The 27,686-nt window shown below is 49.2% G+C and overlaps 1 protein-coding gene across 1 annotated transcript; it reads left to right on the forward strand.

The window, feature by feature from the left end:
- ASCC2 (activating signal cointegrator 1 complex subunit 2) lies at positions 1-27,171 on the forward strand. Its single transcript, XM_061465738.1, has 19 exons — positions 1-43; positions 1,822-1,921; positions 2,987-3,145; positions 3,664-3,834; positions 5,460-5,589; positions 7,428-7,495; positions 9,453-9,563; positions 10,484-10,596; positions 13,303-13,377; positions 13,887-13,994; positions 15,378-15,446; positions 16,171-16,245; positions 16,920-17,103; positions 17,667-17,881; positions 19,903-20,022; positions 23,454-23,678; positions 25,401-25,512; positions 25,874-25,950; positions 26,459-27,171. Exons 2-19 carry the CDS (start codon positions 1,841-1,843, stop codon positions 26,625-26,627), a joined length of 2,262 nt encoding a protein of 753 aa, XP_061321722.1. The 5' UTR covers positions 1-43; positions 1,822-1,840; the 3' UTR covers positions 26,628-27,171.
- Positions 27,172-27,686: the final 515 nt, after the last annotated feature.

Genomic DNA, 27,686 nt, shown 5'->3' on the forward strand with positions numbered 1-27,686 from the left:
CTCGGAGCCGGAAGTGCCGTTCTTCGGCGGGACGTGGCTGCCGGTAACCGGGGGCTCGGGGGCCGCGGGATGTGGTGGGGCCGGCGGTCACCGAACGCGTGTCCGGAGCAGCGGTGCTCGCGGTGGGGCGGGCAGGGCCTGGGGGACCGCGGGGCCGGTGGCGGCAGCTGTTGGGGGCCGCGCTGGGCCGGTGGCTGGAGGGGTTCTCGGGGCTGCGGGCGGGGGGCCGGGCTGGGACGTGAGCGGGGATGTCTGCTGCTCCTGCCCGGGGTCCCTGGGGGGAGAGCGCGGGGAAGACGAGCGCTGGAGTCCCCGGAGAGGGCCAGGGCTTGGCCGCGCTCCCCAGCAGCGTGTCCCACCGCAGAGCCGCTGCTGGGACCTGGCGTGTCAAACCCTTCCTCTGCGGTGCCCGGCAGCGTGCAGCTCCCGCCGGCTCCCCGGTCTGTGCCAGGTGGGACGGCAGGGCAGGGAGTGCTCCTCATCCTGGGAAAATAAGTTCCCCGGCAAAAGTCTGGTTCCCTGTGAGGGTGCTGAGGCTCTGGCACAGGGTGCCTAGAGAAGCTGTGGCTGCCCCATCCCTGGCAGTGTTCAAGGCCAGGTTGGACACAGGGGCTTGGAGCAAGCTGCTCTAGTGGAAGGGGTCCCTGCCCATGCAGGGGTTGGAACTGGAGGAGCTTTAAGGTCCCTTCCAACCCAAACCAGGCTGGGATTCTGTGTCAGGGCTCTTTGGCTCATGCAGTGTGCCTGACATCATTAATCACGTCCTTGTAGTTGAGACCAAAGCTAGTGGGTCAGGAAAAGCACATGATAGTGATCGGGAGTGATCCCCTGTGCTGAGGATATTCCATGCTTGGGGTTATTCTCTTCTCCAGCTGAATATGCTTTTGGCCAGGGTCCACTCTCTTCCAAGATGTTTTGACTTGGAATCAAGACTCCCATGGTTTGAAATGAGACATTTTTCCCCTTGTTGCAAACACACAGGCCTGTGCAGTTTTCAGCCTGACTCCAGAAGTTTTAAGGGCCAAATTAAATGTGTTATGAGAGGAAAACCAGTGATTCTGCTGCAAAGTTGTTGGGGTGGATTTTTTTCATAGGGAAATTGTTTATCACAAGAATTGAAACCATTCTTGTTAATACCTGAACTTCTCTAACAATGCACGTAAGGGGTGTGCTTTTGAATCGCCCTCACATTTGACTTGCAGTTAATTTTAGGAGGGGAATCGAGCCTAAAAGCGCTGTTAGAACTGCAGTCGTGGTTTGGTGAGCAGGTGGGAGGTGGCAGGGGAGGGCAGGCTGTGCTTTGCAGGCTCACCCTGGGCACTCTGTCTGGAGGAGTGCTGAGTGCTTCTGCCACGTAAGCACCACAGCTATTCCTTTAATAGTATGTTGGCAGACTGTGTTTTGGTTGCCTCTCCAGTTTGGACTGTCAGGAGATAGACTGGAAGCATTAAAGAGACAGCAAAAGCCAAGAGTTGAGCCCAGCTCTTCAGGAGCTGGATTTAAATAGGAAGCTTTCATACTAAACAGTACTCCCATCTGATTTTTATTGTCCTGGATGATACCTGGGGCCTCTCACTGAGGACCAGGGCTGCAAGTAGAGCAGCACGTTACAGGTTTCTTCTGAGGTGTGTGCAGGTGGCTTCTGGGTGTTCCCTCGAGGTTTGGCATTTGGGTGGCGGATAAATTGCTTTACATAAATCCATCTCCAGGCCCTGTGTGGTACAGGAAGGCTCTGTGTGTGTAGCTTCTTTTGTTGTGCTTTCAGTTGACTGACCTTGTAAAATACACCCTGTGCTGCCTTTGGTCTTCTGTTTGCTGAAGATAGGAACAAGTCATCACAATGCCGGCGCTGCCTCTGGATGAGCTCCAGCTGACAGAAAAGGATCCCAAAACAGGGAAGATGAGAACTTTACCAGCACTGGTGAGCTGTCTTTTTCCTGAAAGCCAAAACAAAATCTTTAATAAATAAGCATCTCATGTTGAAGCTTGGGTGAAACTACCCTTTGTCTGGGATATGATGAAAGTTGGTTAGCTCACCTGTCACAAGAAGCTTTTTTGTGGTTTAATGCATTCACAGTTGAGATTTCATTTACCCACTCTTGGGGAAAAAAAAAAAAAGCCCAACTCAAACTCATTGTGTTCAACATCAACAGCAAACTGTGTCCTCCAGAGCTACTTATTTCAAGGAGCAGCAATGTAAATTTGGCTGCCATAGAGGGAATGCTTTGGGAGCTTTTGCAAGCTCTGTGTGAACTTAGCTCTGACCTAGAGCACTGGGATAATTCCATGCACTCCCTGCATCCTGTGACACTTCTGCTTGGTGAAATCAGGATATTTAATCCATGGTAACCCTTTTCTCCCAGAAATAAGAGAGAGAAAGCAGAGGGCCTTGTGGGCACATTGCAGAAGTGGGCTGCTGGCTTGAGGAGGTTCACACGTACCTGGGTGTACATGTGGGTTAAGGCAGAGCTTCAAGCTGCTGCCTGCTCTTCAGTGTGATTCTCATTCTAGGCTGGAGTATTTGGGCAAAGCCTGTTCAGTAACCCTTGGGGGAGGTCAGTGAAATGTTTCTTCTCTCTGTTTGGTGGCTGTGTCAGTTTGACTTCATGGAATGTTGTGCAAGAACCAGTTAGGAGGGAAAAGAGAGCGCAGCCGCGCTTCAGAGGCACAGCACCACGCGGCTGCTGTTTGTTCTGAAGGTGTGGGAGGGCTGCTTTGCAAGGCTTTGTTTAACAGAGTGCAAGGAGCAGCATCCACCACATTATGAAGGAAGGCCTGAAAACATTGCTGATAAATAAGGACACAAACCTGCTGGTAACCCATCTCAAAAGCTTACAAAATGGGAAGTTACCAGGGAACTGAATGGCAAATTGTATTCAAGTGCAATTTTGTGTTGGTTTCCTAATTCAGTGAGCAGTGCACATGGTAACTGGGCATTCCCGTCTCTTGGTCTGTAGTTTTAATACAGTGTTTTGGCTTTCTGCAGCACCCAGAAATAAAAGCAGATCGGTCTTTTGTGCTATACAGACCGCCACCCCTCGCCAGAGACCCTGCTTTAGTGGAAGAGTTCTTGGAGAGAGCCAAATTCATTGCAGATGACCTGAACTGGCTTCTGGCTTTGCCTCATGACAAATTTTGGTGCCAGGTAAGAATTGTTTTGTGGACACTGGAGAAGGTGTTTCTAGAAGCCATGAACTTTAAACCAGTTTCATAAAGACTTGTATATGCTCCTTTTGCACTTAATGACATGACCTCCCCCTGAGTCCCCAGCAGGCACCAGCACCGCACCAGCACCTCCCATCCTTGGAAGTGTTCACACACTGTGTAGACAAAGGCCTCAGTGCCATGGATTAGTGGTGGCATTGGCAGTGCTGGGGAACGGTTGGACTTGATGAGCTTAAAGGGCTTTTCCAGCCTAACTGATTCGAAGATTCTGTGTTATTTGTCAAGCATTTTAATTACTGCACCTTAGAGTGCAAAGAAAGTCCCAGTAGATTTTCCCCTGTGGATTTGAAGAGTTTGCTTGTATTTGCTGCATGTGAGGCTCCTTTTAGCACTCTAGAATGTTTTAAATCACTTTCAACTTTAGGTGGGCTTCCCCTGAGCACAGCCTGTGGATGTGTGACGTTCTCTTCTTTGTTTCCTTGTTTCTGGCGGTGCAAGGTGATTTTTGATGAGACACTTCACAAGTGTCTGGATTCCTACTTGCGCTTTGCCCCTCGCAAGTTTGATGGGGAGCTGGATTGTCACCCCGAGGTGAGCGACATGCAGAGGGGCCTTCACCGGAGTGTCTTCCTAACCTTCCTCAGGATGTCCACTCACAAGGAGTCCAAGGTGAGGATTTCATTCCCTTCCAGTTTCCCTGGGCTGGGCAGCTTAGGAAAAACACCATCAGAGGACTTAATGGTGTTCCTTGTGTGTCCAGCTGCGTTCCTCTCCCTGGCTGTTTTTATCAGCCTGTTTACTCTGTAGAGATGATAACCACGCAGAACTGAAGCATCTGAACTATGGGACGGTTTCTGAGGAAGGAGATCCAGGCAGGCAGCTCAGTAATAGCAGGTTAGCCACAGGTGGGGCTGTGATACATCCCTGGAAGAGGGAGCAAGCTGGCCACTCTGCAGCTCTGTGGCACAGGGGCTCAGTGCCACTTCCTCTGTGCTGTGCTGTGTCACATAACCTGTCCTGATCGTTGGCCTTCCTTGAACTTTCCCCAGGTTTTGGGGACACAGTGAAACTTCTCTAAATTACTGTTTTCTTGGCATGGTAATTGAAAGCCACGCTCAGCCCTAATCATGTGAGTGCAACTCCCATTGGGAGCTGTGGAATTTTCACAAGGCCTGTGGGCAGGATGGGTGAGTGAGCGAGGCGCCTTGTGTTTAAGCAATTACTCCTTGATATCCTCGGCTCATGGTGTGTTATTTAGTGCTGTATTGATTCTCTTGATTGTCACGATGGTGACGTTCAGGATGTTTTGAGGAAAGCTCTTGGAGTGGGAGGTGGAGGAGCGGGGCAGGAGCAGGTAGAAGGAATGCTGGAGCCTGCAGCTGGCACCACTTCAGCAGCAGCACTGACACCTCTGTGGTGTCTTTCATTCCAGGAGCTGATTAGATCTTACCCCTCCAGCGAGGCAGTGAGCATCTGACACCATGTTATACTTGAGTAATTGGAAGAGAATAAATAGTCTGTTGTCCTGCAGGCGGGCAGCAGGAGCCCTGGAAGTTGGCCCCAGCCAGCAGTAAGCCCTGTCCCTCAGCTGAAGCAGGGAATGTGTGTGCTGCCTTTCACTGAGGTTGGACATGTTCACCACCATAGGCACATTCTCATCTAGAAGGCCAAAGTCATGGTTTAGCTTGCTTGTTTCTCAGTGTCAGAGGCACTTGTCATGTGGAATTTTAGCCGAAATTCCTGCAGTGCTGAGAGTCGGGGGGGCTGTGTTGAGTGTTCCAGCAGAGGATATAGAGCTGCAGTTCCTGGGTTTGCTTCCTACTTGTCAGTGATGCAGTTGTCTTTGGTGCCTTGACTCTTCCAGGGTACCACTAACCTCAGGCTGGGATCTCAAGGGTGTTTTTCAGTGTTGGTGCCAGTGAAGCTGTTCCTGTGCCAGGTTACTCATTCCTACACCTGGGCTGAGCCATTCTTTTGTCAGCTCAGCTCTTTGGCCCTATCATGAGCCAGGTCTGGGAGCTGAATGAACTGTAGGAGCTTTTTCTTTTAACACTTAGGTTGGTGGGTTCGCTTCATGTGGGTGGGCAGTGTCATGGCAGTGACAAGCAGTGGGGATGTGGGGACAGAGGGTGCTGCAGAAGCTGGTGTAAGCAGAGTCTCTGCCTTCTATGGAACAAAATCCCAAATACACCTTTGATAGATGTTTTCACAGGTGCCATTATAATGCTGGAGCTCTTGCAGAGCAAGATATGAATTATCCTTTAAATTACTGGGTTTGGTTTTTTATTCTGCAGGATCATTTCATCACCCCTTCTGTCTTTGGAGAAATTATTTACAATAACTTCCTGTTCGACATCCCGAAGATCTTGGATCTCTGTGTGCTTTTTGGGAAGGGAAATGGTGTCCTGCTCCAGAAGATGATCGGTTAGTTAAAGCCAAGGAACAACATGTTGCATTTTGGCATTCTGCTTACTTGTAGGGTGGCAAGTAGGGGTTTATGCCAGTGTAACTGCTCTGGAAAGGAACTGTTCAGTGGCAACAAGAATCTGTAATTTCTGCATCAGATTACTTTAGTTGTGACCTTCATTGATGTCATTGAAAGCGCTGTGTCCTGCTGCTTAGCTGTCCTGAGCTGGGCTGAGGCCATGAGGGCTCTGTAAAATCCTCACAGGGATGGGAAGGGGGAAACAACTCAACGAGTGAGCAGGGAGGGAGGAGGCTCTGACAATGGGCACAGTCTGGCATGAGTGTTCACAGAGTTGGGAGCCATGGGGAATGTGCAACGTGAGGTAATCTCTGGTCTGTGAAGCAGGAGATCTTGGAAGTCTCAGTGCAGGCCTTGATTTGTGGAGTACCTTCAAACCACAGAGCCCTCAGAGCATTGCTCAAGCTGTGCTTATCACTAGATTTCCCTGATTCTGTACAGCCACTCTGGCCAGCTCATATGAAGTAACAACTCGGCCTTACGCTCTGTATCATGAGCGTGGGGCACATTGGTTTAGCTGCTGCACTTACCCCGTGCTCCCTTCACAAGGGAACCACTTGTGATCTTTAACGTCCACCTGAGCAGATGGAAGAGAACCTGACTATGGATGAAGTGAGCTCTTCTACCTGAATTCTAACCCACATTGTCTGCCATTCATGCAATGAAACTTTGTTCTTCCTTTAGTAGCTATTTTTGTCTCATTTCCACATTGACTAACATGAGCTCATGTGATGCAGCCAAATTGCCAGAACAGAAAAGCTTAGATAAACCTTTGTGGTTTTTAACCCCTTTATCCTCTTTCAGTAACTTCCACTCTGAATTCACCTGCCAAGCCTCAGAGGTGGCCAAGAGGCATGACAAGATAGGTATTTCCCTTTCAGAGGTGAAGCTTGGATTATCTGGCTCTTAAAATAGTCCAAAGAAGACCCAAGTGTGTGAAACCTCATTTGAATTCTGCATATGCTCTGCATATACTCAGCACAGTAATGCTGCATGGAGGTGACCGGTGATTTGCTCACCTGATTATGTTGTGACAGTAATAGCACAGCAGTTCTGGTGTGTAATTCAGAACTCAATCAACTTCAGGTTCTTGTTGGGGTATAAATTGTTCTGAAACCTGTCTCGTAACTCTCACCCGTGCTCTGCCCTTGCATAAGGACATTAGCTCTGTTAATTTTCATGGTCTGAACAGTAACTCACAGGAAAACAGGCAGCCTCTGGGCTTACTTGCTGAGGATTTATGCTGTGCCGTTAATCAGTGGAGTATTTTGTAGAGATAATGAAGCCCTAGTAATACAACAACAGGTATTGCTAAAGCCTCATTACCCTGAAGAAATATTCTGCAGAACACTTCCCAGTGCATGCTGAGCTCTTCTCAGTAATTGAAAGTCAACTCCAGTTGTCAAATACAGGAAGCAGGAATGTTCAGGGGTAGTATTTGTGGTGTTCATTGATCCAGCTTTTGGAGAAATCATCTTGCAGCTCCTTTGCTCTGCTCTGATGAGCATATCCTTGTTAACCAGTCCTGCCGCTGCACTAGTGAGTTGACAGCAGCCCTATCAGTCAGACTGAGCAGGAGTGGAGGAAGGAGCCTTGCCTGGGTCCTAGATGGGTATTAGCTGGATTGGGAGTGGGGGTATCAGTACAGTATATCTGAGGTATCAGTACAGTACTGTACTGGGCTATCACCAGTACATCTGCTGATGCACATTTGCTTGTTGCCATGAATGTTTGAACTAATGGGAAACGGTCTCTTTTCTCCCATTTCTCTTCTCAGGAAATATATTCACTCAACAACCAAGTTACTTCAGTGACCTAGACGAAACTCTGCCCACTGTCCTCCAGGTACTGCTCTGCTGCTCAGCCCAGAGCTGGGCTTTCCTCTGGGAGTGTGGCACAGCTTAGAGGGTGCAATGGAGCAAACGTGGTCATAGGCAGGCAGAATGCATTTGCTAGTGCTTACTTTCTCGAGTTGATGCTAATGTGCCTCAGGCAGGTTTGGAACCTTCATCTAAAACAGTTTCTTGATGATGATTTCCTATGGCCTTCCTTCAGCTGCTGCTGTCTCTGCAGGTAATCTGAAGGAATGTTCATTAGGCAGCTCAAAAAGTATTCCTTGTATCCTCCACCCATCCCAAGTGGGGGAAGCACTGAAACTTAAACCAGCAAAATCGAGACCATAGACATGTCTACTTGACATAGTGGAATGGGTTAGTATTAGCACTGCAGCTGCTCAGGAGTAAATGGAATTCTCTTGGAAGGGATGCGTTGCTGCCATACAAAAGCCGTTTTGTACCTCTCCATGTCTAAGCTTTCATTTTTATGAGCAGCCTTTATATTCCCCAGACTCAGCAAGTGGGATTCATATTTAACCTGAGGGGGAAATCAAGGCACTTTGACATTTTTATAGCCTGAAAATGTCATATTTATGTACTCAAAATAAACAAACCCAAGATACCATTTACCCCAAGACACCAATAATGTCACTTCTTGAAAGCCCACATCCTTTTTTCCCAAGTGCTAAGAAACTGTTAGAGGTAAATCCCAGAGGTGATACCTTGTTTGAAAAATATCCTAGGATGCAAGACCAGACCTTCAAATGCATCAGTGGGAGGGCAGGAGAGACTCCAGGAGCTTTCTGTGATGTACCATGTTGGAGTTTCTCTGCAGAGCACTGGTTTCTTGGCTCTGTGTGTTGGTGACCACTGCAGGGCCGTGCCTGTGCATCTCAAGTGTGTGGATGTAACAGCTAGAGATCACTGATCCAGAAAACTACTGATGTGCTGACACTGTCACTGAAAGGGGTTGATACCTGTGCAGGTTCAGGAGCTTACATGCCCTCTAGAATAGCAATGAGCACCTTCAGCTGCCCATTCATATGCCTCAGGGAGGAGAGCTGCCAAATCTCTCAAGGTACAGGTGTAGAGAGTTGCTTTTAATTTGGTCCTACCCCACAGGATGTTGGCAATCCAGGACCTAATTCTGTCAGCTTCTCCCAGGCTCTTTGGTTATAAACAAGAGCCACAAACTCTGTCCTGCCAACCTGCTCACAGGAAGGCTGTGGGACTAGCTTGCAAGCAGGAGCTCATATGGTGTTAACTTCACAGTTGTCCCACTGCAAATAGGGATTCTGGGTGGCTTCCCAGTGTTGTTGCTGCCTGTTTTTTCTCACCCAGCTAAGATCTGGCTTAGAATCATAGAATAGTTTGGGTTGGACAGGACCTTAAGATCATCCAGTTCCAACCCCCCTGCCATGGGCAGGGACACCTCACACTAAACCATGGCACCCAAGGCTCTGTCCAGCCTGGCCTTGAACACCTCCAGGGATGGAGCATTCACAACTTCCCTGGGCAACCCATTCCAGTGCCTCACCACCCTCACAGTAAAGAATTTCTTTCTTATATCCAATCTAAACTTCCCCTGTTTCAGTTTTAACCCATTACCCCTTGTCCTACCACTACAGTCCCTAATGAAGAGTTCCTCCCCAGCATCCTTATAGGCCCCCTTCAGATACTGGAAGGCTGCTATGAAGTCAGATTAGCTGCAGTCCCTGTCTTGGCATCACAGCCATATGCAGCTGCACTTAGCTACTTGCAAGCTGCATGGAGTCTCAGAAGTGCAGCGTGGCCCTTCCTGCTGTAGCCTGTGAGAGTCTGTTGCAACTTCTGCCTTACACAGCTCCATGTTGAATGGAAACAGTCCCAGCTTGCACACGTGATCATAGCAGTGATTGTTAACAAGGTAAAGCATCTCCTGCTGCTTTCCCTGCCTGTTTTAACGCTGCTCCCTTCTCTTGATGTAGGTGTTCAACAATATTTTGCAGCAGTGTGGTTTGCAGTGTGAAGGAGCCTCTGCTGAGCCCCAGAAATTGGAAGAAAAAGTAAATGTGACTCCAGGAAACATGCCTCTCCAGGTAGAACTGCTGCTTCTTGCCCTTTGCTGTTTGCTGCCCTGCAGACTGAGCAGTCTGGGGAGCACTGCGACCACAGAGGGTCATTCTGTTCCCAGACACGGGTGGCTCATGCAGCACATGGTTCCCTGTCATTAGTTCACTGTTTGTCATATGACTTGATGATAAAAGTCTTTCCACCCTGAGCTGGTTGCTTTCTTCTTGTGCATTTCAACTATGTCCCTTATATCGTGGGTTCTTTCTAAACCTGCCATCTCTTTCCCTTAACCAGCTTGTAGGTAACTTAACTTACTGGTAGCTGACAGAAGGCTCCACCAGAGCCCTGGCAGTGGTCAGAGTTGGTTTGGCTGTAATTCAGAAATGTTTGTTTAACAAAAGTACTTTAGTTCATTAAATAGGGGGGGGTTAGTGCTGGGTGCTGCACAAAGACAGGCCCCATGTCAGTGAGCATGCTCTGTGAAATCTTACTTACACAGCTTGTGTGTGGGAGTTGTTGCAGCTGCCCTGGAAATGCATCTTGCACTGAAATGGACCACTGAAATCATCCCTTTAATTCCTGTGTTACTGCTATGCAGTGCTTCCAGCTAGATGGGGAGCAATACTCTATGTGGAGGAGGATACATGGAGGCCAGAGCCACTGTCCAAAACAGGATATATTGAAGGTTCATGTAATTTCACAGTGTCTTGAATGTGAGCGAGCTGTGGGGATTGCATCATAAATCGTTAAAGGACAGAAGTTCTAGCATGGACATTGTCTCTGCCTCTAGACCCATTAATGTGTCATGTGTTTATAATTCATAGCAGACTCTTTGTGCAGTCAGAAGCAAGGCTTGGTCTGAACGCGGTGTGTCCCTGGTGGTTGTGTTGTGTTCCTGGGAAAACTTGCCTGGCTCTTCTCTCAGTAATTGCTCTTTCACTCTCAGGAGCTGAAGGACATTGTGCTGTACTTATGCGACACCTGCACGACACTCTGGGCGTTCCTTGATATCTTCCCATTGGCCTGCCAGACCTTCCAGAAACATGAGTTTTGTTACAGGTACATCTTGTCCCGCAGACAGAGCTGGGCTTGGTGAAGTAAAAGTACTGAATATTCTGTTGTGTCCTCGCCCAGTCCCTTTACCACTGACACTGCCATTTAATCATAAGTCAGCCTGGTTTGTGTTGAAGGGACCTTAAAGCTCCTCCAGCTCCAACCCCTGCCACGGGCAGGGACCCCTTCCACTGGAGCAGCTTGCTCCAAGCCCCTGTGTCCAACCTGGCCTTGAACACTGCCAGGGATGGGGCAGCCACAGCTTCTCTGGGCACCCTGTGCCAGCGCCTCAGCACCCTCACAGGGAAGAGCTTCTGCCTCAGAGCTCAGCTCAGTCTCCCCTCTGGCAGGTTAAAGCCATTCCCCTTGGCCTGTCCCTGCAGGCCCTTGGCAAAAAGCATATTTGCTCCTGTTTCAGGGCACAAATAACAAAATGGTGTAATGCCAGTGAGTGCTAATGAAATGAGCAGTTTGACTTGTCTTTTAGCAAATGGCTTCTGAAGCCTCAGGTGACAGTTACTGTTTTGTTGCCCCTTCCTACAGATTAGCTTCGTTTTATGAACTGACAGTGAGGTTCACACTGACAGGAATACAGAGTGATAAATAATGATTACAGGGATGTCTGGAGCTTCTCTGCTATCTGTGCACCTTCCTCATTATCCTTGAGTGATCCTAGAGCCAGGCAACCATGATGGCTTTAAAACCTACTAAACGGTACTTGGTGGGGTGGAGAGGGCAAGGAGAAAAGAGTTGTAGACAAAAGGGGCTTCCTGCTGTAGGGCCTGAAGCAAGGGAAGTGGAAAGTATTTCAGAGCGATAGTCCATCGAGGTCTGAAAAGAAATGCTTTTATTTGATGCTCTGCATGAGGCTTACGCTAGAGAATATTACTGAGGTTTGGCAGAAGCTGAGTGCCTGGGAGAGAATGACAGCTGGGTTGGCAGCTAATTCCCAGCCCAGCTCTGGATCACAGTGCAGATGAGTCAGGATGGTCTCGATGACCAAACAGCAGAGTGTGTCCCCACAGAGGCTGCAAGTCCTTGAGTGGCACTTACCCAGCTTGCTGCAGTTGTTTAATCCCCCAGACCATCTTGTAGAGTCTTGCCTTTGGTTAGGAGCCACTGTGAAGTGTTAATTTATTGTCCTTATTTCCCAGTTTTGTTTGCTTGGGAACAAGCACATGTTTGTATTTTGCTTTTGTTTCCAATTGTGTTGCAGGCCTCTGAGGCAGCACAGCTGCTGGTGGTTTATGGACCATAGGTTGAGTAATGCTGCTCTGGGGGGTGTGGGTGCCTGTCCTCCTTGGGTGTTGTGGTCCAGTTGGTTACTGAAGGACCAGCAGATTGATGGAGTGCTGGTGGCTGTTTGAATTGGTGAGCAGCACAGCTTCCACGCTTGGTTACTCACAGGAGGAAAGCCTTTGCTTTCAATCCTACTGCTGATGTTAGAGATGTGCTAAAATAGTCTTGATCTCTGTGCAGTGGGACGACAGCAACATTCTCATTACTTCTCAATATGGACTAATGTCTGGGGCTCTGGAGCGTGGAAAGGGAAACTGATCTATGTGTCATCCTCCTGGAACCTCTCTGTGGCTGAATCCATCTGCTGGCACTTGCTCATTTCTCTCCCTGACTAAAAGTATCAATGAGAGCTTCTGCTACATTTGCCTCAAGGATACTCATTTAGCATGTTTGGTTCTTAATAGGAGACACAGACATAATGTTCCTAATGGAGCCTCGGCCCATCAGTTCAGCGTGGCTCTCCTGCACAGTGCTGCAAATTGTGATTTGTAACAGCCAGCTACTGAGGGAGCAGCACTGGCTGTTAGTCTGCATCTCTTGGGGCTCTGTCCCTAAAGGAAGGAGTCTGTGTGAGCTGCCTGGCATGGAAAATGTGAAACTGGACCAAGCTATCTTTCTTTGTTTCCTCCCTGTGGCATCCTATTGCAACGTGCTGTTAGGCTTTCTGCATATTGAATACCTTCACCAAAGTGCCCACCTAGAGCAGAGCTGAATAGGAAGACCAGTAAGAGTTTATTGGAAATCATACCCAGTTTTGTATCTGGTTTTAGCGTAGAGCAAGATGGGGCCATGAGGATATTGGAAGGGAAGGGCGTGCTTCAGGATGGGCTAAGCATATCTGCTCCCTGCAGTCTGCAGATCTTGTTTGGGGTGTTTCTCAGTTGGGCAGGTTGTTCTTCTCTTCAGTAGTGTGGTGATGTTCAAATGCAGTTCTGTGCCTGCATCTTCAAAGATACCTTGATGACCTCAGGGTGCTGCTCTGTCTAGTGCATAGAATCCCAGCCTGGTTTGGGTTGGAAGGGACCTTAAAGCTCCTCCAGCTCCAGCTCCAACCCCTTCCACTAGAGCAGCTTGCTCCAAGCCCCTGTGTCCAACCTGGCCTTGAACACTGCCAGGGATGGGGCAGCCACAGCTTCTCTGGGCACCCTGTGCCAGCGCCTCAGCACCCTCACAGGGAAGAGCTTCTGCCTCAGAGCTCATCTCAGTCTCCCCTCTGGCAGGTTAAAGCCATTCCCCTTGGCCTGTCCCTGCAGGCCCTTGGCAAAAAGCATATTTGCTCCTGTTTCAGGGTACAAATAACAAAATGGTGTAATGCCAGTGAGTGCTAATGAAATGAGCAGTTTGACTTGTCTTTTAGCAAATGACTTCTGAAGCCTCAGGTGACAGTTACTGTTTTGTTGCCCCTTCCTACAGATTAGCTTCGTTTTATGAACTGGCAGTTCCTGAGCTGGAAGCTGCAATCAAGAAGAGGCACTATGAGGACAACAGGTGAAAGTGGGTGCAGGGGCTTTGCCTCTTCTGTTCAACAGGACTCTCCAAGGGCTTAGTTAAGAATTCACTTCATGCTGCTTTACTCACCTCCACGGAGTCTTTCTGTCTTTTTTATGCTGCTTCAAAGAACTCCAGGGAGATGACTTTTCTAATTCCAAATTTCCCTGGGCAGTGGGGTGACTAATGAGTTCTTGCACTGCTGTCTGAGAAGAATTTGATGGGAGATGCATTCCAGTTATAAAAAAGCATGAAAACAGGAATATCTCTATGTGTAGATTGGTCTCTTTTTAAGGCACAGGCTGCGCTGGTGCAGTTGAGATGTCTCTGTCTAGCTGGTGATTGAGACCAGCTTTTAGTGTATGGATTTTCATTCATAACTAGGAAATGGCTCTGTTATGTGGTCCTTGCAGCAAATAAATGATTGCAGCAAATAAAGGAGCAAAGGTGTGTTAAAGATTCACATTTCTTGTGCTGATGCTAATAGTGTCTTTTTACTCTCCCTGAAGTGTCTTTGCTGATTTGTGGAGGAGAATTTCACATTCCAGAAAGAAGATGATAGAAGCTTTTCATATCCTAATAAACCAAGCCTGTCTGCAGCCCATCTTAGAAAGCAGGTATTGGCACTGGGACCTGTGGTACCAGCCAGTTATTTGATTGCCATTGAGGGGAGATTTGCTGGAGAAAATGAATGGATGTTGCTATTTTTATTGGGGTTGTAGCCATATACTTTGGCTAAGATCAGAAGTCTGTCATCCTGCACAGCAGGAATGTTCCAGAGGAAGCTGTATGATCCAGAACTGGTGTGTGTTGACCCCACTAGAGTGGGATGATGCTGTGGTCCAACAAGCTTTCTAACCTCAGCTTGTGGCTAAATTGCAAATTCTAAGGGTGTGTGTAGGCACCTTGACTGAGACACCACATTAAAAGTGATGCAGTGTTGCAGATCACTGAAAACACTCAAATCTAGATACTGGTGCCTTTACCTGGTTCTTCCCCCCTCCTCTTGTGAAAGTTGTTAGCTGATAACTTTAAGAGTAATCTCAAAATGAAGGCAAGTGTAACTGTCTCTGTGTTATAGTAGAGAAGTGAAATAGCCCAAAATCATGCTGCATATTGGGGATGGAGCCAAGAGCCTGGATCTGGATTGCAAGGCCAGTGCTCCCCTGGGCTGCTGTCTTTGCCTCTACGTGTTACAGGGTTTGAAGGTTGCTGCAGCTCATGTTCTGCTTGAATATTTGCCCTCATTTGGTATGGGTAGAGTTGTCCAAGAAGATGAGGAGGGTCTGTTGGTGGAATTCCTTATGGGAGACCTGGATTTGTTTCCTTCACTTTCTAAGGAACTGCTTTTTTCCCAGCGCTGATGTACTGCAGAGAGTGTTCAGTTTGGCTGTGGGCTTGCTGCAGCAGCAGCAGCAGTAGGAGGTTTGGGTGTTATAACACACAGGCTGCAGTAGGAATTGGCTTGGCCTGTGTTCTTACCCAGGTGAGCACATACTTTCTGGGAGGTTCACTGCTATAATCCCAAGACATATAATAAGAGCACAATTACAAAAGCACTACACACCCTGTTGTGCTTGATGCAAGTCTGGGGCATCAAAGCATGACTTGTAAAGTCTGTCTGAAGTCTTGTATTTCTAACTGTGATACAGCTGTGGACACAGCTGGCTGAAGTGTCTGCTGAAGCCAAAGAATAGTCATAGAACAGTTTGGGTTGGAAGGGACCTTCAAAGCTCATCTAGTTCCCACCCCCTGCAATGAGCAGGGACATCTTCAACTAGATCAGGCTACTCAGAACCACATCCAGCCTGGCCTTGCATGTCTTCCAGGGATGAAACTTGTTTCCATTTGACCCTTTGCTCCTCTGAAAGCCCCAAAGTGGTCTGAAATTTATTTTCAGCTGGGATTTTCCCCTGATGTATGAGCGTGACTGAGGGGGAATGTGGAGGTTGTGCAACGCTTACCACCAGTTGTTCACTCTGTGCCATTGTTTTCTGCAGCTGTGAGAACATTCAGCCTTTTATTGAGGAATTCCTCCAGATCTTCACTTCAGTGCTGCAGGAAAGGAGGTGAGTCTGGCTGCAGAGAGACCCAAAGGGAGGGTCAGCTTGCCTTCCTCTTCCATTCTTTACAGTAGAATTGCCCGAGACATTATTATGAGGTATTATGATACATTTGGGAGTTAGAAATCATTGTGACTAGTTGGGAGAGCTGCTGTGAGAGGATTTCACACTGCAGTGCAGCCTTTACTGTAAGGTGAGGAGGGTGTTGCGTGACGCTGGAGAATGTTATTCTTTGCTCTCTTTAATCCAGGCTTTCAAAGGGGAGGATAGTAATTTAGCCATTAGCTACCTGGACAGCTTAGACTATTATTACTGATCTCTGCTTTTCAGCTGAGGTGACCAGAACAGAAAAGTGTTTAGTGCTGATGCTGCAGGTGCAAAGTGAGTAAGTGGCAGAACTGGGAATTCGATCTTGGCCTCCCAACGGTGCTGTTCTGATCATGTTCAAACGTAAACTCTCTTTTCTCTGTAATGTGGCACTGGGTCTTAGCATCCTGAGGAGTGTTGCAGGGGTCTGATGGCTGGGGTGGGGTTGGTGAAGTCCTGCTGCAGAGTAATGGGAGCATAATGAGACCTGGCAGTGGATGCTGGAATCCAGTACTGGGTGAGGGGTTAGAAGTGTTCCTGCCTGAGCAGTGAGGAGGCCGAAGCAGCATGGCAGGGCCAGCAGTGTGTGACAGGTCTGCTGGTGACTGACTGTGACTGATTAAGCTTGCTTCTGGGGTTTCAGATTTCTCCGTGATTATGATAAGCTGTTTCCTGTTGAGGATGATGTCAGCCTGCTTCAGCAAGCATCCTCCACGCTGTATCCTTCACCATCACCTTGGGGCTTTGCAGACCTGGCTGCTCTTGGATTCCTTCGTGCCTGTGGCATTTCCAATATTGCTGCCTCTGGTTAAGCTGTAGGACTGGAAATGGGTGATAGAAAGTTTTCCCCTAAAAAAGAAAGGGGAGAGTCATGTGTCTATGGAGCCAGGCTGAGAGAGCTGGGCTGGGTCAGCCTGGAGAAGAGAAGGCTCCTGAAGGGGAGACCTTAGAGCAGCTCCAGTGCCTAAAGGGGCTGCAGGAAACCTGGAGAGGGGCTTGGGACAAGGGCCTGTAGGGACAGGCCAAGGGGAATGGCTTTAACCTGCCAGAGGGGAGACTGAGATGAGCTCTGAGGCAGAAGCTCTTCCCTGTGAGGGTGCTGAGGCGCTGGCACAGGGTGCCCAGAGAAGCTGTGGCTGCCCCATCCCTGGCAGTGTTCAAGGCCAGGTTGGACACAGGGGCTTGGAGCAAGCTGCTCTAGTGGAAGGGGTCCCTGCCCGTGGCAGGGGTTGGAGCTGGAGGAGCTTTAAGGTCCCTTCCAACCCAAATCAGGCTGGGATTCCATGAAGGTTGATTGAGGCACAGGTTTGGGGTTGCTGAAAATCTCATTGTTTCTTCAGGGTGAGGTCTGAATATGCACATCTAGAAATGTCCTTAATGGTGTCCTCTTAGAGATGAGACCAGGACAGCCTATATCCTCCAAGCAGTGGAAAGTGCATGGGAAGGGGTAGACAGGAAAAAAGAAGTCATTAAAGATCCAACACCAGCAGCAGCATCTAATGGAGCATCAGCAATACTGGATAGAACTGTTGAAGACATGGAAGGGCTCAGGGCTGGATATGTGTCAGAGGATGAGGTGAGTAGACCTGTGTGGACTGGGTCCTGTTCTTTCTGTCCTTGCCTCATTCATCTGTGAAGAGAGGATTGGTTTGCTCAGGTTTGGGGCTTACGGGAGATTGTCTCATTTCTTACCTTTGCTAGATTTCAGTGCAGCCCCATGTGCCTTGTGAAATGAGAAGCCATAAAGCCACACCTTGAGCCTGGCTTTATCTTGGAGCACATTGCCTCTAACATCTGTTGGCTTGGGCTTTCTGTTGCTGTGGTGTATTCAAATACTGTGCCTCATCACTGTAGTTCATGTGTGTATTCATTAATGCACAGTTCATAGGTTATTTGAGGAAGGGATTCCCCAGAGTGTCCTCTCTGATCTGGGGACAGACAAAACCAGTTGGGTGCTCAAGGCTGTGTCGTAGACCTTGTGCAGTATAAACAGCTTTTGATGATTTCTCTTCTTTTGAATTCTTTGTGATTAAATTCAGATAACCCAGGCTGCTGCTTTCCCTTTTCATAACATGCCTTCCTGCCTCCCCTCAGCTGGCTGTCCCCAGTAATGCCCCCACTTCTGTTTGGTATCTGCAGTGTGCCGGTGCAGCGGCTGCACCCATCGCCAGGGTCTCAGGAGTGGAGCTGGACTCACTGATCTCTCAAGTGAAAGACTTGCTGCCAGACCTTGGTGAGGGCTTCATCCTGGCCTGCCTGGAAGAGTACAGTTACAATGCAGAGCAAGTCATCAACAACATCCTAGAAGAGAAGCTGGAGCCATACTTGGATAAGCTGGACCGAACAATGCAAAGGCAAGGGACAGCTTCTGGCATGGGTTTGATGTCATTTGGGGTTTTTTGTTTGTGGGTTATCATTTAACAGAGGGCTGGAGCAGCTCTGCTCTGGAGCCAGGCTGAGAGAGCTGGGCTGGGTCAGCCTGGAGAAGAGAAGACTCCTGAAGGGGAGACCTGAGAGCAGCTCCAGTGCCTGAAGGGGCTGCAGGAAACCTGGAGAGGGGCTTGGGACAAGGGATGTAGGGACAGGCCAAGGGGAATGGCTTGAACCTGCCAGAGGGGAGACTGAGCTGAGCTCTTAGGCAGAAGCTCTTCCCTGTGAGGGTGCTGAGGCGCTGGCCCAGGGTGCCCAGAGAAGCTGTGGCTGCCCCATCCCTGGCAGTGTTCAAGGCCAGGTTGGACACAGGGGCTTGGAGCAAGCTGCTCTAGTGGAAGGGGTCCCTGCCCATGGCAGGGGTTGGAGCTGGAGGAGCTTTAAGGTCCCTTCCAACCCAAACCAGGCTGGGATTCTGTGATTCTATGAACATCATGCTTACTGAGGGTTAGACACTTGTAGAGCTCTAAGAAATTGAATGTGCATTTTGGGGGGATAGGTAGCTGCAGTGAGAGCTTCTCACTGCTATAGCTTTCTGCCCTCATTTGTGTCCCTGCTCAGCATTTCAACAGAGCAGATGCTGGGTTGTGTTTTGTGATGGGGGATAAAAACACTCGTACATTAAATGGTCACTTCAGAACCATTAAAATTGCATCATGGGGACACTGGCTTGGGCTGGGCAATAGAATGTGTTGTCTTCAAAAGCTATTAAAGTTATTTTGCTACAGAGGCCAGGGTAATAGTCGTTAACTCCCAGAGGTCCTGCAGGAAAGGGCATCTTCAGAGGAACTGATTAATCCCAAATTCCACCTGCAGGATTGAATATAGTATTTGACAGGCTCCTGTTTTGTGAGGGAATTTAAAGCAGGGAGAGACTGGAGGTGCAGTTCAGATCCATTTTCATCCACCCTCTGACAGGCTTTCCCTGGCTTGTACCTGGGACGCAGGACTCATAGCTGGCAGTGGGATTGAGCTGTTGGAGTTTGCCTGCAGCTGCCAGCACGTGTTTGTGCTGCACCAGCAGTTTCTGCCTGAGCCTCAGGATGTGAATGTGCTGTTTGTTCACATTTCGTGGGGGAATGGGCAGACTGTCTCATTGTGCCATTCAAAAGGAAAGCATCTCTATCAGGAAAACCATATAAAATATCTTAGTCTTGCAACAATCTTGGTGCTCTCACAGTCACATCTGCTGACTTGGGCGCAAATGGTGGCTGGCTTTTTGGAAGGGTTGGGGTTTTTCTGCCAAGCCAGCAGTTACAGAAGATAGGGCTGGATTTAGTTTTTTTTTTCCTGCCTTTTGCATCTTGAAACAAAGCTGTCAGTTCAATAGCAAATGTGGAACTGGGATCAGGGCTGGGTTTAGGAGTGAGCAGAGCAGCGTCTGCAGCCAACAGCTGAGCTCACAGCCCCAACACAATGAATGTAAAAATAATACTCCTTTGACTTACAAGTTGAACAAATGTAAGCCTGGAACGCTGAGAGAACGGTAGGAAGATAAATATCCTGAAATCAGCAGCAGCAAATTACTGGAATCTTTTCCAGTGTGTAATTCATCACACTTAGTGCCTGGCTTTGCTGAGTCGCTGTTCTGAGATCAGGCAGCCTGGTGACATTCTGTGCTACTCATGGTTTTATTCATTCTTAAATGAACAAGAGTTTTCCTGTTGCTTTCTGTAAGTTGCTTTATTTTGCCCCAAAAGATAAGCTTCAGAAATGGTGCCTTTTATCTCACACCAATGCCCCATAGTGGTTGCACATGTACTACAGCGTGGCTGTGAAAGGAAGGAGTTGTAACCTGTGACCTAGCACCACATAGTGGACCTTGGCATGTAGTGGGTGACTTGGAGGCTGACAAGGATAACCCAAGGCCTCGGGAAGGAGAGGACTTGGTCTTCCCCAGCTCACCTTTGGTTTTATTCTCTCTTGCTCTTTTCTCTTCTACCAGGCAGCTGAAGCCAGACCCGACTCCTCTGGTCACTTCTCGCTATAATGTTTTCCAGAATGATGAGTTTGATGTTTTCAGTAGGGATTCAGTGGATGTTTCTCGGATCCAGAAGGGCAAGAGGTGAGTATCGTGCACCCTTTATTAACCCTGTCTGTTGGGAGGGATGGTACCTGCAACCCTGCAATTCTATTTCTCATACAAACCTCCTGCAGGTCTGTGTGGTGGGGGTAAGGCTGAGCAAAAAGGTTTCCCACCTCTTTCTTTGGGAAAGTGAACTGAATTGTTATTAGTGGGTTGGTTTCAGTTAGTGGGTTTCCTAATGGGCTTTCCTCTGTGTGCTGCTAGAGAGGGCTCTGCCAAGCTCCTTTGTAATGTTGGGCTCTTGCTTCTTGGTCTGAAAGTTAAACCTGCACTGAAGAGCAAACCTTGCAGAGCAGCCACCTCTGCGAGCCAGGGGGGACTCGGAACTGAGAGTGAAGAGTGATCTGATTTCAATACCCATCTCCTTCACAGTCTGACCGTGCTCAGGGGTGCGAACTACTTTTGTTCCACTGCTGTAAGCTTCCTGCAGCAGGGCATTTTTTTTGCTTTCTGCCCAGTTTGGCACGTTGTGCTGTGCCATACTCTTACAGATTTAGGTTAGAACATTGCCCTGCTGGCTCCCGTTGATGTCACCTCTAGAACATCCCTGACTTGTTTCAGGTTCTTCTGGAACACTTCAACTTGCTGAGCGTGATCGTTACTTTGGTGTGGATTTATACAGAATGTAAATAGAAGTCTGTAAATTGAGCCCTGTGATCCTGGGAGCTCCCACTTAAGGTTTTGTTTGCAAAGCTGCCCCAGACTCTCAGGAGAAAACTGCTTCTGCCCCCAGGTCCAGTCCAGCAGCCTCTCAGCAGCAGTGCTGTAGTGTTTCTACTTGATTTCTCTCTGGCCAAGGCAATGACTTTGGAGGTGCCCATAGCTAAGTACTCATAGGCACAACCTTTCTCCTCATGGTGTTGCCTTGCTCAGAGTGCAGGCAGTGACTGTCAGCAGGAGGCTTGTGTGTTTCGTTACCTCCCATCTCCCCAGAGCCTTGCACATGTGGATAGTGCTGCAGCAGCTGGACAAGGCCAGAGGGCACTGTCCCAGGTTCAGCCAGTGTATGGGATAACCCTGCTGGGAGCTCCCTCTGCAGATCGCTTGAAGAACTTGGAAAGTTGCAAGGTCAGCTCTGGGGCCACAGCACAAGAGGGACGTGGAGCTGTTGGAGCGAGTGCAGAGGAGGCCATGGAGCTGCTGCGGGGGCTGGAGCAGCTCTGCTCTGGAGCCAGGCTGAGAGAGCTGGGCTGGGTCAGCCTGGAGAAGAGAAGGCTCCTGAAGGGGAGACCTGAGAGCAGCTCCAGTGCCTGAAGGGGCTGCAGGAAAGCTGGAGAGGGGCTTGGGACAAGGGATGTAGGGACAGGCCAAGGGGAATGGCTTTAACCTGCCAGAGGGGAGACTGAGCAGAGCTCTGAGGCAGAAGCTCTTCCCTGTGAGGGTGCTGAGGCGCTGGCACAGGGTGCCCAGAGAAGCTGTGGCTGCCCCATCCCTGGCAGTGTTCAAGGCCAGGTTGGACACAGGGGCTTGGAGCAAGCTGCTCTAGTGGAAGGTGTCCCTGCCCGTGACAGGGGTTGGAGCTGGAGGAGCTTTAAGATCCCTCCCATCCCAGACCAGGCTGGGATTCCATGATCCCTGATCTGGGTGGTGGCACCCTGCTCCCATGGCATTGCTGTCTGGCTGCTGCCAGGGAGGCTCTATCTTCTCTCAAGCAGTGACATCACTCCTTGGGAAGTTGTCACTCTTTGCTGTGCTGTTCCATGAGTGCTCAGCATTATCCTCTGACTGCCGATATTCCTGGTGTCTCTTGGCCTCCCTCAGGCTGCGTCTTCCTGATGAAACAGTTGTTCTTAGACAGCTTGTGCTTATGTGTAGAGTGGTGTTGCTGCCTAAGCGTGATATCTCCAGAGCCTGTGTGGATAAGCATAAGCAGCTTTGGGCAGGGAGTGTTAATGTGAAAGCGAGAGCCACACCAGGATGAAGAGAGAAACAAGCATGAGGAAGCGAACATACGAGCATACATGTCATTCTTTGCTGATCCTGAAAAGTGATCCCACTTGTCTGTGCCTGTCCAGCCATAATTGCTGGCTGAATCTGTCACCTGAAGTCCTGCACACCATGGGACTAGAGGAGTTATCCCACTGCTTTTCCTGGAACTGGTGCCTGAAACATTTCCTTGCAGCTCTTCTGCAGTCATCAGACCAGCTCAGCAGGAGACAATTACCAAACACTTAGTTCAGGCTCATGTTGAATACCAACGGAAGATGTTATCCCAGCTGGGTATGTGTGAACTAACCACATGCTTTGTAGGGCATTTTTGCAGCTAAATGCAGGCAGGTACCAGAGTGAGTCATGGAAGAGAGGGAACCACATCTATCCATAAGGTTACTGCTTGATGTTCTTAATGAAGATCAGCCTGCTTAGATGACTTCCCCTGGGCTTGCTCTGTGTCACATAAGTTTGTCTGTTCTGGAGTCACTGCAGTCTGTTAGGGGCAGGCTCTTTCTTTGTTAATATCCAGATGCCAAAGCACCACTGATGTGTGTTCCTCCTGGACTCTGAGGGCTGCAAGTTGTCCTGTGAATACTTGACAGTGGAATCCCTCATTGCTTTGCTGTAAGCATGTGCTTGGCCAGCCTGAAAAATGGCACTTCAAAGGCTTTATGCTTATGCAGTGTGAGACACAGCATCTTTGTAATACCTCTATCAGAATTCTGTTTCTTGGTCCTCCCTTTAAAATGGCTATCACTGACTCACCTCCTACATTCACAAAGTACATGCTTTGAGACAGGGTGAATCAGTCACAAGTCTACTCTGGGTTGTTCTTTTCCAGCGTTAGTTGGCTGAGTCCTTGCTGCAGTGCTCATTTTTGGCTCTCCCCATCTATCTCCATAGTTTGCAATCTCTCTCATTTGCAAGCTGAGGTTCCTGGCTGTAGGAACTCAGGTGTCTGCAGCAGTGACTCTAACACAGGTCTCTGCTTGCGGCTGTGCTGCTGCTGCAGTGAGACGATGCTGCAGCAGGGTGTTAGAGGGCACTCTGGGCCTGGCAGAGCTGGTTTGTAGGCTGGAGCCTTCACCCCCACAGCCTCTCATTCAAGATGCATGGGATTTCTTGTGGTGTTTGAATCTTGGCCTGAAAATTGCAGCTTGAGTATAATTGCATTTGGCCTCCCTAAAAGCTTCCTTTCAGTCTGAAATGACAGTGTTGGTGTCCAGTTCCTGTTCTTATCTGGGCAATCTTGCTGGGCTTCTGTTTAAGAATGACTTTGTTCCAAGCCAGGGGAGGCTGGTTTTAGTAACCAGACAAACAGCCCTATTGTAGATCAGAGGGGAAATAGGCTTAAGTAGCACTTACGGAGTTTGAAGTGAGACTTCTGTTCCTCCAGCTTCCACTTACTAACGCGGTGGGGTGGTGAATTAACTTCTCAGGAAGGTTTTTACACACGTTTCTGTTCCTGTGGAGTGCAGGAGGGAGAAGGACACCACCAGAAGTTTGCTGAATGACAAGCGCCTGGTTGCTGAGCAGAAGGAGCGCTACAGCCAGTACAGGCTGGTGGTGGAGGAGCTGCCTGTGCAGCAGGGAGAGGCTCAGCTCTACGGGGAGGACTACGAGGACGAGTACGACGACACTTATGATGGAAACCAAGTGGGGGCAAATGATGCTGACTCAGATGATGAGCTCATCAGTAGGAGGTAGGTGCTGTGGCTTCAGTGGATGGGAGGGTGATGGGAATGGCCACCTATGGCTCACACAAGCCTGTTCAGCACTGGCTTTCAGCTTCATTTCTCAATGAGGATGTGTGTGCTTCAAGCCAGCACTTTCTCTGGTGCTGCCACTTTCTCTGTAACATGGCAGGAGGGAGATCTGGGTCTCTCCTCTCCTGTCAGTAGGAGTGTTGCTGTGGCGTGCACCCAGGACATTCTCAGGCTCCCACTTTGTGTGTCTGCAGGACACAGGCATTCCCTCAGCTAATCAACACATCTAAGAGGGGAATTCGCTGTTGTGTTGAACTTGCACTCAGCAGCACTTCTGCTCGTAGGCAACGCTCCTGCAGCGGGGGAAATGGGCTCTCTGGAATACTGAGGAGTGCAGCTGGTGGTTAGAGGAGAATTGCAGCATTCGGAAAGCTGAGCAATGCGGATGCTGCTCCTTCCAACCCCCTCTGACACCTCTGAGTGCTGACACCTGGAATCCAGTCCTTGCAGGACCGCACAGCACCCTGCACAAGGACAGGCAGCTGGGACAGCTGTAGGGAGCAAAGGGTTACTTTGGGCTGGGGATTGGAGAATATTTGTTCTAGAAATAAGAGCCAGAGACAGAAATCCTGTGTTTCAGAAATGCTAAACCAGCTTCTAAAAGCGGCCTTTAAAATTCTGGCGTACTACGAAGATGTCTCCGTTTCTAACCTCAACCCAGAATGCATCTTTGGGCTTCCTTTGTCCCTTTCACTATAGTTTTCTCCCTCTCCTAAAGCATGGTGAGGCTTCAGCTTAAATCCTTTAGTGGTTTGCCTGTAACAGTGTGGTACTTGGGTCTTTTCCCCCTGTTTCAGGTGCTCACTGCTCCTAGGGAAAAGCAGGAGGAACAATTAGTGGATGTTCCTGTGGAAAACTAGATCTGTAGGTTTGAAGTAACAAAGACATTTCTGGTTTTACATTTATTTCTGTGACAGTGGGATGGTGGATCTGAATTCCAATAGAATTTAACCACACACACACATATATATATGTGTATATATATATATATATATCAAAGAAGAGCTATAGGTATGTGGTAAATTCTGCCTCCACCCCCTCAGGCCCTTTGCTGCTCTGCATGTTCAGGGTGATTCACAAAGCTTGATGGATTTCTCCAACTGTTTCTCCCTGTATAAAACTGGGGTAGGGCCCAGCCATAAAACTAGAGCTCTGTGGATGACCACTGACCAGTCCTAGAGGTTCCAGAGCACAGCATTTCCTGAGCATTAATGTTTCTGTCTGAGTTTAAGCTTGAGGTTTGAGGGTTTATCTTTGTACAACAGATGCTCCCCGACTGGTGAGCTAAAGCCTAGCAAAGTTTACTTCTGCTTAGTACTGCCCTGGGGCTGGGGCTGGATCCCCACCTCCCAGAGGAAGCACTTGTTTCCTTGGAGAAATTCCTTGTGAGGTTTCAGGTTTTTCCTGACCTGCTCCTTTGCAACCATAATGATGCTCAGTAACAACTTCATAGTGAACATTCCCAGTGAAGAACATGGATTCAGCAGTTGTCCGTAGTAAAGGTGTCATTTTCTATCTGGCTCTTCAGAAAAAGCAGCAAGGCCATGGAACCTGTGGATTGTCATTTTTGGAAGCTGGGATGCAAACCCAGAAGGATGCTGCTGCTCACTTGGTGGCTGCACTGTCTCCATTGCTGACTATTTGTGTCTTAATTCTCAGGCCGTTCACAATTCCTCAGGTCTTGAGAACTAAAGGGCAGGAGGAAGGACAGGAGGAAGAGGAAGAGGATGAAGAGGAGGAGGAGGAGGAAGCTGAAAAGGAAAGAACAAAGGTGATACTTAGTTTGTGGTTGGAGTTGGGTTAAGACTTACTGTATGTCTTACCTGCCTCACCTCTATGGAGAGGTTTCATCTCCTTTATTCCAAAGACAGGTGATGCCAGCAGCACGCTTTGAAGGTGTCATGGTCTGCTGTCATGGATATATTGTAAATGGGGATGTTGATGGTGTTGCTGGCTGAGGAGGAAAGTCTCAGTCAGGTTTAGAGTCACTGACACCAATTCTGACGGCTCAGCCAGAAGAGATAACGGACAGTGCACTGACTGTGTTCCATGGTCTGGCAGAATCCTGTCCTGCTCTAGGCTTTGGCAGGATCTGCTGAGTTTACTGACCTCCTCCCTCCCTTCCATGGTAGGACCATTTTGTGCAGGACCCAGCAGTACTGCGGGAGCGAGCTGAAGCGAGGCGCCTGGCTTTCCTTGCGAGGAAGGGGTGAGTAAGCACCAGCCTCCATGGGGTGAAACAGTGGCTCTGCAGGTAGTAGGAGTTGTTGGAGGGTATCCTGCTCCTTAACATCCCTGTATGTCAGGGTCACTGCTGTGGTGGTGGTGAACTTCCTCACCCAGCTTCTACTTCACTGGTGGTTGTTCTGTCCCATCAAATGGGTAGGAATGTCCCTTTATCATACACAGCAGAACCCTGTGCAAGATAGGCTCTGGGAGAGCACAGCTTCCCAGAGCTTGAACGGCTCCCACAGGGATTCTGGGACAGTTTAATAGCTGATTTTGGATGTCAGACTTGATGTGTTGAAGGCCATGGTCCTTGTGTGGCTACTGCTGGTCTTGGCTGTTACAGAAGCCCTGCAGAGCTGGGCTGAGCCGAGGTTCAAGGCCGGATGCCCGAACTCCTCCTCACACCCACCTGCTTCCTGGGATCGGTGGATTTTTGCCCCGCCAGGGTGCAGTGTGCTGCTTGTGATGTCCTTTTCTGTGTACTTCAGGTACAAGCACGACAGCTCTGCTGTGGTTGGGAACGTGAAGGGCCACGGGCAGAACCGGGAGACGGTGCAGGAACGGAGGAAGAAGGAAGCGAACAAAAGCACAAGAGCGAACCACAACCGCCGCGCCATGGCTGACAGGAAGCGCAGTAAAGGCATGATCCCCTCCTGAGAGACTCTTCTGCCTGCTGGTGTTGCATCACCCCCCAGCCCTCTGCCTGGGAGGAGGCCATTGAGCTCCATTCCCTCAGCGCTGCCTTAGCTCAGGGCTGTCATCGTCACCTGGCACTTTGGCTCATGTGGAGCTGCAGGTCCTGTGGGTGCTCACAGGAAGGAGCTGCCTCTGGGCCGGCCCTGACTGCTCTCTGGGTCAGAGTGTGTATGCCCCTGGGCTGCACCAGCCCTGCCTTTCCTTTTGTACTATTTATAATTCTGAGAACTTTATTTTCCTACGGGCTCCATGCACCCTCCCCAGCACCCAGGTGGGTTTCCAGGCCCCTCCAAGAGCCAGGCTTCCCAGGAACAGCCCTCACAGCTTTCTGCTCTGCTGAAATGCCTTATCCTGAGGTACAACTGGAAGGCTGGTAGGAAAACACTGGGGCTCTTCCCGTTGTTGGCAGACACAGGAGTTCAGGTGAATAAGACCTGATAAATCTCTGTCCCTCCAGCGAGGTGTGTGAAAACAGAATGTGCAAATAAATGATTTGGATCTTTTAGTTGGTGCTTTAGGCTCTTACAAACCCTATTGATCTTTAACTGGGAGGTACCTCAACAAGCCTTTAATGTGCTGTGCCTGCAGGCACTGAAATTCACTTGCTGTTTGATGTTGGTTTAGTATAATGAGATCTGGCTACAGCCACTGAGACGAAAGAGACCTGAAAATCGGGATCAGGGCACCGTAAGCAAGATGCAGTAATACGGAATTGGAGTTGAAGGCAACAGGGTCAGAGTCCCCAGGGAGCTGCTCCTCAATAACCGCTTTATCACACTCTGTGGAGCAGAACTGCCCCGAGCATCCTGTTTGCTGTTGGAAGGCTGGGAGTTAATAGTAACCAGCGGTTTGAGGTTGCTGAAAGGACTTCTCAGGAGGGCTCTTTCATGAGGGAGCTGTTCCCTCGGCAGGGAGACACAGAGTTCACTTTGTAACCTGTTTGTAAGGTGCTCAAATGCCGCGGCAGGGCTGCTACACGCCAAGCCTGGAGTAGCTGCCAGCGCTGGTGATGGAAGTGTT

The sequence above is a fragment of the Pezoporus flaviventris genome, unplaced genomic scaffold, assembly GCF_033815535.1.
Source record: "Pezoporus flaviventris isolate CSIRO_AGI_PZ_B2104156 unplaced genomic scaffold, CSIRO_AGI_Pfla_v1 ptg000041l, whole genome shotgun sequence".
In the NCBI taxonomy this organism is placed as follows: domain Eukaryota; kingdom Metazoa; phylum Chordata; class Aves; order Psittaciformes; family Psittacidae; genus Pezoporus; species Pezoporus flaviventris.

Bases quoted from the DNA above. Each gene is read 5' to 3' on its own strand.
- ASCC2 (XM_061465738.1), top strand. From the start codon at position 1,841: ATGCCGGCGCTGCCTCTGGATGAGCTCCAGCTGACAGAAAAGGATCCC. The intron at 10,597-13,302 runs GTACATCTTGTC...CCCTTCCTACAG, and splicing joins AAACATGAGTTTTGTTACAG to ATTAGCTTCGTTTTATGAAC. The intron at 23,679-25,400 runs GTAGGTGCTGTG...CTTAATTCTCAG, and splicing joins GATGAGCTCATCAGTAGGAG to GCCGTTCACAATTCCTCAGG.